The 12018-nt window shown below is 49.6% G+C and overlaps 1 protein-coding gene across 1 annotated transcript in view; it reads right to left on the reverse strand.

The window, feature by feature from the left end:
• Positions 1-11957, reverse strand: part of ANKRD13D (ankyrin repeat domain 13D) — a 14778-nt gene extending 2821 nt beyond the window's left edge. Inside the window, exons 1-8 of the mRNA XM_045297152.1 lie at positions 11819-11957; positions 11395-11547; positions 11162-11286; positions 10439-10484; positions 10220-10363; positions 9904-10093; positions 518-584; positions 47-133 (exon numbers count right to left, since the gene is read on the reverse strand). Of these exons, the coding sequence (XP_045153087.1) occupies positions 47-133; positions 518-584; positions 9904-10093; positions 10220-10363; positions 10439-10484; positions 11162-11286; positions 11395-11547; positions 11819-11957 (951 nt within the window). The remainder of the gene's footprint in view (positions 1-46; positions 134-517; positions 585-9903; positions 10094-10219; positions 10364-10438; positions 10485-11161; positions 11287-11394; positions 11548-11818) is intronic.
• Positions 11958-12018: the final 61 nt, after the last annotated feature.

Below are 12018 nucleotides of genomic sequence, written 5' to 3' on the forward strand. Positions count from 1 at the left end.
CACACACACACACGGTGTGACCAGGCGGCAGGCAGTCGCACCTGGGTTTACCTTTGTTCCTCGACTTGTCTTGATCAGAGAGGTGCTCCGTACGGGTGCGTGTCACCAGCTCCACGTTGGTGGCACTGTACACCTAGGGGTGGGGGTGCAGAGGGAGAGCTGGGAGCTCAGAGCCTGTCCCTCACAACAGCACAGGACCTGAGCCTTCCTGGCCCAGGAGACAGACAAGCGCTCTCACTCCTAAAGACAGAGAAGGTGGCAGGGCCTATGCCCAGGGCATCGGTCCCTGAGGAGGAGCTGCAGCCCCCTCCTCTCCTTTCCTGGGGCCCTGGGAGGGAGGGGCTCCTGCTGAGGGGAATTGGACATGCTTAGCTGGGAACGGGCACCCAGGCCTCACAGGGCTCTTGGAGCCCAACAGCTCTGCTGCTGCTCCATCAGCACCCTGGGTGGGGGGGGAACAGGAGCGGAGTTCCTGAGCCTGTCTCCCACCCGTACCCCCAGCGCCAGCCCCTCCTACCTTGGCCTCGTAGCCGCTAACCATTTCCATCTTCTCGGACCGCCAGCCCCAAATGCCGCATTTGTTCCTGAAACCATCCCAACAGCAGCTGGTAAGGGCCTCCCCAAACAGCCTGTACCGACAGCTCCCCCACCTGCACCACAGTGAGGTCACCCTCCGTTCTGAGACACGCAGAGGCCTGCAGAGGGTGCCTGCACAGCTGGGGACGTTTGAAGCTAGATTGGGAGAGTAGAGGCTGATGAGAAAAGACCATCAGTTTTGTGAGCGGTGACAGGGCCTCAGCGTTGGGTTTTAAAGACATCTGTCTCGCTTCCGAGTCATCTGCAGACGCATGTACTGTAGAAATGGTATCTGGGATGTTTCAAAGTACTCCCGAGCCAGACCGAACTCACATCATCAAGTCTATTCTGACTCGTAGTGACCCTCTCGGACGGGGCGGAATGGCCCCTGTGGGTTTCTAAGAACGGAGATCTTAATGGGAGTAGAAAGTCTCATCTTTCTCTTGGGGAGCGGTTGGTGGTTTTGAACTGCTGACCTTGCAGTTAGCAGCCCAACCAGTAGCCAACTGCATCACCAGAGCTCCAGGGGGATAAAAGGGAAAAGTTAAAGGAGGCTAGAGGGATCAAGACGGTTGTTAGGCTGTTCAAGCAGATCGATGATGTTGCTCTCCTCTTTCTATGCGCTTGAAATGTTTCACAATTAAAAACCAAAAGTCTGTCTGATGCAACTGTGACAGCTGACGCTTCCGGACCTCACTTTTGAAGAAGGGGAGACGAGACCAAAGACCAACAAGGAATAGCAGGACAGCCCAAAATACATTCTAGAGCCCTCCCCGCGACAACGATAGGACCTGTCTTCTTCTCTAGGGTACACGGACATTCTCTAGAGAAGGTCAAAAGCTAGGCCATAAAACATGCCTCAATGTGTTTAAAAGAGTAAAAACAGTACAGGGTATGTCCTTTGGCCACAATGGAATAACATTATAAATCAATAGCAAAAAAACAATAAAATTGAGAAACTTTCAAAAATGTGCCCATGAAACAAATACCCCCCACCCCAAAAGAAAAAAACAAAAACTTTCTGTGTGGAAGAAGAACACAAAAGGGAAGTTGAGAAATGCTTTGAGATAAATGAAAATGAATATAAAACACCCCCAAAGTTGAAAGGATCTTCAGCAGTCAAGGATGCCTTTGATCACCACTCCCATTTAACGCTGTACTGGGAATTCTAGCCTGGGCAATAGGGGAAGGAAGGGAAATAGAAGGCATCCAGGTTTGCAGATGATACTATCCTGTACATAGAAAATCCAAGAGATTTAGCAAGAAAACTATTAGAACCAACTGACAGAGTGAGCAAAGTGATAGGTATGAGGTCAACACTCAAGATCAGTTTACACCAACAAAGAGAATTCTGAAAAGGGAGCAAGGAAAATCATACCATTTACAACAGCTACCAGAAAGGCAAAATACTGTGTAATACATCTAGAGAGCTACAAAGTGCTTATCCAGGAAAATCTACAAAACACCAGTACAAGGAATAAGGAAGAGCTCGACGCACCATGCTCGTGGATAGGAAGAATCAAGGCTGAAAATGTCAACACTACCCAGAGCAACTTCCCGATATAATGAGATCTTGGTTTAGATACCAGGAGCCTGCTTTAGGAAGATGGGGGAGGGAGGGAATCAGTAACTTTATATAGAAAGGAAACAGAACCCAGATAGGAAAGCACTAATTAGGAACTAAGTAAGAGATATCACGTTTCCTTATTTCAAAGTCTACTATACAACTGCCATAGACAAAACAGCTTGCCACTGGTACAACGGATCGAGAACCCGGAAGCACATCCATGCACCTGTGGACAGCTGAATTTTGACAGAGTGTCAAAATCCATCACATGGGGAAGTTACAGTCTCTTTTAACAAATGGCATTGGCAAAGCTACATAGCTATCTGCAGATGAAACAAAACGCACCCCTCATACGGTATAGAAAAGCAAACTCTAGATTAACAACCTAAATGTAAAATCAAACTACAAATCAAGAAAAGCTTTTTTTTTAGCCAAGAAAAACTAAGAGCAACTAAACAGACTATCAAACATAACCAAAAAATGCATTAAAAACAGTAGATAAGCTGGACGATGGGGGCTTTCTAAAAATGACATATTTCAAAATACTTCTGCGAAAGAGTAAAAAAAGAGAGAGAGAGAACTTACATATTGGGCAAAAAAATATTTGGCAATCACCCGACAAGAGACTAACCTCAAAGCGACACAGAAAACTTCAACTCAACAACCAAGACCCAAAAATTAAAAAATGGGCAGAGGACATGTACCGAAACTTCACATTTCACCCAAATATATCTTCAGGCAGCCAACACACACATGGATTACCCACCATTGTTACCCATTAGAGATACAAATGAAACTAGCAACAAGGTAGCATTGTATCCCATTGAAGAAAGCTAAGCTCAATAAGGCAGAAAACAAATGCTGGCAAGGATGTGGCTAGACTGTAGCTCTCCCGCCAAGCTGGCGGGATTGGAATATGGGGCCATCACTGTGGAAAACAGTATGGTGCATCTTGACAAGTTGGAAACAGAAATACCATTCGATCCAGCAATCCCTCGATTCTATCTATCCTAAAGAAATGAGAGCTGGGTTATGGACAGATACCAGGGGGCTTCAATAAGTTAATGGGAAAATTCCGTTATCTTTTATTTCCATTTTGTCATGATCTCTTCTGTTTTGGGCTTGAAGCCCCCTCATATAGCTCCACCCATGCCTATGTTCTCTATTGCCTGTAAGTCACCTTAGTAAAGAGATGGAAACGATCTAAGTGCCCTTGTATTGATGAATGGATCAACTGTGGTACCCACACACAATGAAGTACGATGCAGTGTTAAAGAATCTCCCAAACACTTCATAACAGGGAACCTGGAGGACGTAGTATTGAGTGAAGTAAGTCAATCACAAAAGGACAATATGAAGGGGCGGGGAAAAATTCCACTGCCTTTTAATCCCAATTTTCCACAAACTTTTTGAAGCCCTGCTCTTACTGAATGCACTTGTTATTGCACAGCAGAACAAAACACTATGTGGTTCTGTGTCACCCTTATGATTGTCCCTAAGCCTGAGCCCATTGTCACAGCCCTGGTTTCAGTCTATCTTGCTGAGGGCCTGACTGTTTCTCGCTGCCTCTCCAATTTACCTAACATGATGTCCCTCTCCAGAGAACAGTCTCGTCCGACAACATGTCCAAAGTATCTACGACAAAGATCTCATCATCCTTGCCTCAAAAGAGCACTCTGGCCATACTTTTCCCAAGATAGACTAGTTTGTCCTTTTGGCCGTCCGTGGTCCTTTCAATACTAGTCTTCTCCAGCTGAGTCACCATTCAAATGCATTGATTCTTCTTGCGTCTTCTTTGTCCAGTGTGCAACATCCACATGCAGATGGTGCCCACGGAGAACACCATGGCTTTGGTCAGCTGCACCGGAATCCTCAAAGTAACACCTTTGCTCCTTTAATACTCGAAAGAGAGCTTCTGCAGCAGGTTTACCTCATGCAACACGTCTTTTGATCTTTTGGCTGCTGCTTCCAAGAGCATCTATAGTGGAGCCGAGCCAGGTGAGATCCTTGACAGCTGCAACCTTTCCTCCACTGAGCATGGTGTGACCTGGTGGTCCGGTCGTGAGGATTTTGGTCTTCTTGACATGAGTCGTCGTCCACACTGCAGGCTGCCATCCTTGATCTGCATCAGCAAGGGCTTCAAGTCCTCCTCACTTTCAGCAAGCAAGGCTGTGTTCTCTGCATATCTCAGGTGAATAAGCCTTCCTCCATTGCGATGCAGCATTCTTTTTCATACAAGCCGGCTTCCCTGATGATTTGCTCAGCAAACAGGCTGAACAAGTACGGTGAGAAGATCCAATCCTGCGCACACCTTTCCTGATTTTGAACCATGCAGTACTCCCGCGTTCTGCGCACACAACTGCCTCTTGATCCCTGTACAAGTTCCTCGCACAACACAACCAAACACCATGAGAGAACAAGCCCCTGGGCGTGGGGGATCGATCCCCTCGTTTCAGAGGACACCAAGGTCAAGTGACCACGGCCACTATGAGCAGTCAGCAAAGACAATGTTCTCCGTCCTCCTTTGGGGAGGACAGACGGGTCTCAAAGGCTCGTGAGGAGCCATCAAACGCGAAGCTATTGCTCTCCCCCTGTCGAGAGGAAAGGAAAAGGACGAACATCAAGACACAGGCACCAATTAGCCCAGTGGACCAGCGGCTATGCAGACATCAGTCTCCACAACCCTGAGACCTGAAGACCATGGTGACCTGCTACCAGCGCCAGGCGTTCTGAAAAGGATCACAGGGACAACATTACCAAAATCACCAAAGAGATCAGGCTTACTGATCGGACAGTGATGGGTGGGACTCCCATAGCCACAGCTCATACCCGTCAGGTTGCAACTGAACTCATCTCCACCACTTGAGATCCAACGGCAGCATCGATCCCAGGCCAAGTTCAGAGAGCGGGACGGGAAGAATGGAAACAAAACAGCGGGAGGAAGGAAGGTAAGTGATGGTGTCCACTGAGGGGGTTTGCAATGGCGGAACAGAGCCGGAGTATGTATGAATTGTTGGATGTAAAACTGATAGGCTCTGCAAACCTTTACCTAACTTAGCAGAACACGTTAAAAAACACCGTGAACCCTTGTGTGTCAATAGATTAAACAACTTGGACGAAATGGGTAAATTCCTAAAGACACAAATCCCCGAAATGGACTGAAGAAGAAACAGATCATCTGAATAGATTTATAACAAGCGACTGAATTCGTTAAAAAAAAAAATTAAACTACTTAAAAATACAACCTAAGATCCCAATGGCTTCATTACTGAATCCTCTACTAAGCATTTAAAAGAAATTAATACCAACTCTTCAGGCACATTGTCCATATAATGTAAGAGGAGGGAATATTTTCTAACTCCATGATACCAATACCAAGCAGACATCATACCAGGAAAGAAAAGTACAGACCAATGCGTGCTGTCGCCAGGGACAAATAAAATCCTCAACAAAACCCTAACAAACCAAATCCAACTGCATCTAAAACACTTACACACAGTGGCCAAGTGGGATTTACCCCACTTGCAAGATTGGTTCAACATCTAAAACACAGTTAATATCAAGCATCACATCAATAGAAAAAAAAAAAAAAGGATACGATTCTCTCCATGTTGTTGTTAGATGCCGTGGAGTTGGTTCTGACCCATCGTGACCCTGGGCACCACCGAATGAAGCACTGCCCGGTCCTGCACCATCTACACCACTGTCCCTCTACCGGAGCCCGTTGCTGCAGCCAGCGGCCAATCCATCTCCTGGAGGGCCCACCTCTCCTTCACTGCCCCTCTGCTTTACCTAACAAGACCTCCTTCTCCAGGGCCTGGGCTCAACTTGGCTTCTCAGATTCACCGGGGCAAGGCATCGTGTGATTTGTTGACCACTGCGCCAGTGAGCATGGGTTGTGGATGCACGAGAAACAGAACCCTTGACAACTCCAGTCTTCTCTCCATTCATCGTGATGGGACCTCTTGGCCGAGTGGTGAGGACTCGGGTCTTCTTTACACTGCATTGTAAATCCATTGGGAAGGCTGCTGTCCTCGATCTTTGTGAGCAAATGCTTCAGGGAATTAAACGTTTTTCCTTGTCATTCCTATGGGTCACTGCAAGTGTATGGGAATACAATTGGCTTTTTATGTACTGTTATAGGGTCGCAGGATGACCCTGGTAGTGTAGTGGTTATGCAGTGGGTTGCAATCTCCATGGTCAGCGGTTCAAAACCACTAGCAGTTCTTCAAAAGGCTGGGTTTTTAACTCCCATAAACAGTTACAGTCTCAGCCTCCATGGCTGTGAGTTTGGCTTTTTTCTTAAGTGTAAGTTCTGCAGTGTAGTAAACATTTTCTTTGCCTACTAGTTTTTAGTGGTTGCCTTGGGAATTTTTCACACATACAATTGTATCGTCTGCAAGGAGAGAGAGTTGTACTTCTTTCCAATTTGGGCGTCTAGTCTTGTCTTTTTTTGTGTTATTGGCTGGAACCTCCAGCACAATGTTGGACAGAAGTGGAGAGTGGACATCTCGGTATCGTTTCTGATCCTAGGGGGGTAGTATCCAGTCTCTCACCACTAAGTATGATGTTAGGGTTTTTGATAGGTGACCTTTATCAAGCTGAGTAAGACCTGTGAATTCCTACTTTGTTGAGTCTATAGTATTTTTGTGTGTGTTTTTTGAACTATGAAAGGGTATTGGGTTTCGTGAAATACTATTTCAGTGTCTATTGAGACAAAAAGATGTTGCTTTGAAGAGCAAGGTGCACCTGACCCAAGCCACGGTATTTTCCATCGCCTCATGTATATATGAAAGCTGGACACTGAGTTAAGGAAGACGGAAGAAGAATTGTCACATTTGAATGACGGTGCTGGTGAAGATTGCTGAAAGTACCACAGACGCCAAAGACCAAACCAATCCGTCTTGGAAGACGTACAGCTGGAATGCTCCCTAGAGGCAAGGATGGGGAGACTTTGTCTCGTGTTCTTTGGACATGTTTTCAGGAGAACATTCCCTGGAGAAGGACAGCATGCTTGATAAAGTGGAGGGACAGTGAAAAAGAGGAAGGAGGCCCCTGACAGGATAGACGGACACACTGGTACAAAGACGGGCTCAACCAGAGACCAATGGTGAAGCTGGTGCAGGACGGGGCGATGTTTTCTTCTGTTGTCTGCAGGGTTGCTATGAGTCGGAATCCATGGCTCCAACAAGTATACAATACTCTGGAACACACTGAACAGAGGAAGTGCCAAACTTTCATTCTGAAAGCAACACAATGCGGATGAAACAAAGGAAAGAGCTAAAAAGACAGAAAGACATCCCATGTTCATGGATCAGAAGAATCAGCCTTGTTAAAAAAGCCAAAACTCACTGCCATCCAGTCAATGCTGACTCACAGCAGGCCCTATAGGACAGGGTAGCACTGCCCCTGTGAGTTTCTGAGACTGTAACCTTATGAGAACAGAAAGCCCCATCTTTCTCCTACAGAGTGCTTGATGGTTTCAAACTGCTGACCTTGTGGTTAGCAGCCCAACGAGTAACCGCTGAACCACGAGGGCTCTTGGGCATTGGTAAGATGGCAGTATTTCCCAAAGTCATCTACAGATTCAACGCAATGCTATCAGAATCCCAGCTGTTTTGGTAGAAATCGCAGGGTGCATTCTAAAATTCATGTGGAACTGCATACCAAAGTAATCCTGGAAAAAGAACACATTTGGATGGCTCACACATGGGAATTTTGAAACTGTACAAGGCAACTGTACTCAGGTAGTGTGGTACTGGCATAAGAGTCGAAAGATGCAGGGGCTTCAAAAAGTTCATGGAAAAATTCTGTTCTCTTTGAATTCCAGTTTACCATGACGTTTTTTGAAACTTCCCCACCCCGTTCACCAATGGAAAAAGTGAGAGTCCAGAAGTAAAGCCGTATGTCTCTGGCCAACTGGGTTTGAAACGGGCACCAAGACCATTCGTGAAGCAAGAGAAGTCTTTCCAACAAATGATGCTTGACTAACCGGATAGCCATGTACAAACGAGTGGAGTTGGATCCATACTATACACCACAGAAAAAATGGGTCAAAGACCTAAATGTGAAGTGACAAGAGCATCCAATACTCAGAGGGCAAATCTATATGACCTTGGATTTGGCAAAAGATTATTAGATAAGCCACCCAAAGTGCAGTCAACAAAAGAAAATAACAAATAAGCTGGACTTCATGAAAATGAAAAAGTTTTGCTTCCAGGACATGATTAAGATGGTGAAAAGACAAGCCACAGATGGTAGAACATGGGCCAATCATCCACCTGAGAAGGCCCTCATATTTAGACTAGAAGGAACTCTTGTAACTTGTAATAAAGGGAAAAATAACCTGAATTCTAACAGGGGCAAAGGCCCTCCCAGGAAGATACACAAATGGCTAATAATTGCGTGAACAGACGCTCACACATCATTAGTCCTCAGGCAACAGCAGCTCAAAACCACCAGGGATCTCTTCAGACCTCCTGGGATGACCTGATCAAAGGCACCTAATTAGTTAGCAGCGTTCTGGAGGAGGAGAAATGGGGACTTTTGTACATTGTCAGGGGGACGGCGTAATGACGCAGTTACTCTGAAAAGCAGTCCAGGCCGGCAGCTCTTCCTATGATGCTGCAGGACCCAATTCTACTCCCAGAAACCCAAACCTGTCCACACAACGACTTGGCCGCATTGTTCACAACAGCCCCAAAGGGGAAGACACTATCCAAATGCCCTACCAAATCGATATAGAAAATGTGGCCTTGTCACCAGACAGAATACTCTTCGGCCATCAGAGAGAAGCCCTGGCACCGGCTACAGCATAGCCCACTGTTCACGACAGCAAGACGGAAACCAGCTAAGTGCCCATGGGTAAAAAAGAGGACACGCAAATACTGGTACTCACACACAATGGACTGCTAATGCGTCGCTAACAAACAAAGGCAGCACTACGTGGCCAGACCTGGAGGACATTAGCCAATACGGGGTGGAATTAATCAATCACAAAAGGGCAGGCATGATACGAGACCAGGGACACAAAGGGAAAAGAAACAAACAAGATAAAGACTTTCACTCCCAGGCGAACAAACTTTTGGAGATTGCCAAGAGCAGGGAGGGCAAAGGAGAGAAGACAGAGCAGTGGGCCCGACTGCTGATCGGCATTACCTTGGGAGAAATGGAAGATGGGCATCGATGAGTCGTTTAAACGTTTGAATACAAAGTTCATGATCTGAAACGTCAAACCTCCACATCACGTATAATAAAAAATTTTTTGTTTGTTTTTTTAAAAAAGGACCTGGGAGACGTTATTATGCTAAGTTATAGAAGGTCCAGAGAGGAGATCGGGGATTGCTCAGGGCTGGCTTCTGTTGAAGAAAATGTTCTAGAATTGTGGTGGTGTTTCAATGGATCTATGAATATACTAAGAACCACTGAATTGCACACTTCAAATAGGTGAATGATACTTCAATACAGCTTGTTTTTGTGAGCACGTACTGCCCTAACCCCCAGCCAAAATCCTTGTTAGGGGAACAAATGAGATCAGAAAAAAACAGACCGGATGTCCTGTCCTCCTCTCTCCCCGGGAATAAAGCTGCCGAGACAGACAGGTACAGGGTAGGTCGAAGCCCCAAGAGCCTGGCCACCACAGGCAGTGACTGGCATGACACCAACCCTCCCATTTAAGCAGCCTCTCGGAGGCCTGCTCTCAACACTGAAGGCTTCTGCCCCTGCCCCATCTCACCCACAGTGACCATGCCCCGGCTGACCTTTCAAAGGCCACGTTGCGAGTGTCCAGGTGGGTGGAGACAATCGGAGAGGTGAGGCGGCTGGCCACGTGCTCCTCGCTGGGCCGCATGGCGGCTAGCAGCACTTCCGGCTCATGCAGGGCAAGGCCCAGTGTCTCCGTGTGTACCACCTGCCGGTCGTGGTCCACCTCCATCACCAGGGCCCCCGACTCTGCCAGCCACCATGGGTGGGATGGGGCACAAGTCAGAGGTAGGCTCAAAGCAGAGGGGAACACCGCCCCCCCCAACTGAGGGTCTGTGTCTGGGGTGCAGGCAGGGGCCGGTGGGCGGCGCTCACCTTGGCCCTTAAAGATGAAGCTCCTCCGGCCACGGTGCCAGGTCATGTGCTCAAAGCCCAACAGACTGGTGTCCACTCGAAGGCTCTCCCCACGCTTCCACACACGGTACACGTCGCTGGGGCACATTTTGGACACCAGGGGCACTGCAGGGGCAGCGAGGTTACTGCGACTACTCCCCACAGCCCACCCCAAGACCCGGAGCCAGCAGCCCCACTCACCCCAGCTCGTGAACTCCCACTTCATTTCCACGTAGAAATCAGGGGCCTACAGTGGACCAGAGCTGCCGTTAGGGTCTCTGGGGTGTGGGCGCCAGTGGCCCCGGCGCTCCATACTCCCTTCCTGGGACCCCAGCCCTCCAGCTGGCCCTGATATGCCACCCTCAGCCCTGTCAATTCCTGCCCAGAAAAGGGAGACAAGTGGGGTCTTTGAGAATCGGGCTGCAGCCCCTGGAGGTCTGGGGGCTAGCCTCAATGGCCACGGGCTTGCTGGGGGCCCTGTGGGGGCTGCCCCTCTGAGTTGGAATCCTCCCCTGCAAAGGAGATTACAACGAGTCCCTCCGGGCCTGTCCCTGGGATGCGGAGCATGGGGATCAATGGGTGCTTAGCCAGCCAGACCCCTCCACCTACCTTCAGGAGCATGTGCAACTCTTCCAGGGGCCCAGCCCACACCCCTCTAGGAGATCTCACATGCCCCCCACACAGAGACTCTGTTTTCCATGAAGCCGAAAGCCTAAAGTGCTAGCACCTCCACCAGGGACCCCTGGACACCGGGCAGGGCTTTCCTGCCCAAGGGCCTGCTCTCAGCCCCAGGTGTCCTACATGAATGACCATGGGTGAGGAGGTCGAGAGGGCCAGTCTTTGTCCACAGTGGTGAGAAACCCAGACCCGGCCCAAGTGACCAGGGGGGGCCCTTTCCCAGCCACTCCCCTGTGTCCACGGTACCTGGCGGAGTTTGTTGAGCAGTTCTGGAATGCCCGCCAGCCTCTGGGTGGCCCTCTGGTAGTCTCGATACTGAAGCACTAGCTGCACCAGCTCAGGGTCCCCGGTGCTGACTGCTTCCTGCAGGACTGGGGGGCACCAGGCTGCTGAGGGGAGCCCTTGAGACAGCTCTGGGCTGGCTTCTGGCACCACCCCCTCCCCCCCACCCCTACCCCCACCCCCGTGCTTGCCCCTACCTGCCCAGCCCTGCAGGCTCTCTCTGCCCACGTTGGCACTGTGTCGCAGGAGGACTCTTACGGACTCCAAGTTCCCCAGGGACACGGCCAGCTCCAGGGGGGTCCGCCCCCGGGGGTCCTCCTGTTCAATGTCATGCTGGGGGAGATGGGACACTCAGCAAGGACAGAGAGGCGGGGCCCAGGCAAGGGAACACTGGGTTGAATGGGGTTAGGGAGCACTGCAGGGAATAAGGAAGGTTGACAGACCAGGGGCATGGCGCATCCTGGCACAGGGGGGCACTGCCCATCTCCCGCCCTCTGTTGGGGTGAGGTCATGGCCAGGCAGAAGTGCAGATCTGTGTCGTTAGGAGTATGGATGAGCCTGGAGACGGCTGTCCAGGGTTGGATGCCTTCTGCCCAGCTTAGTTAGGGCTTGATGCAGTACGGGGTGGGTGGCCCAGGCGGGTAAGGCCCAGGCTGGGAGCCAAAGCCAGAGGTTCCAGGGGTCTCGGCAGGTGACTGGCGCTTCGGCTCGGGGCGGCTGCAAGGATGCTGGGCTGGGCGGCCTCCGGGGAGGGGGCCATAGCGCCGGGCGGGGGCCCGAAGGTCGGGCGGGGGCCGGCGGGCCTCACCTGGCGGCTGTGC

This window comes from Echinops telfairi, unplaced genomic scaffold, assembly GCF_000313985.2.
Source record: "Echinops telfairi isolate 266 unplaced genomic scaffold, ASM31398v2 ScPeMD7_7417;HRSCAF=8455, whole genome shotgun sequence".
Taxonomy (NCBI): Eukaryota; Metazoa; Chordata; class Mammalia; order Afrosoricida; family Tenrecidae; genus Echinops; species Echinops telfairi.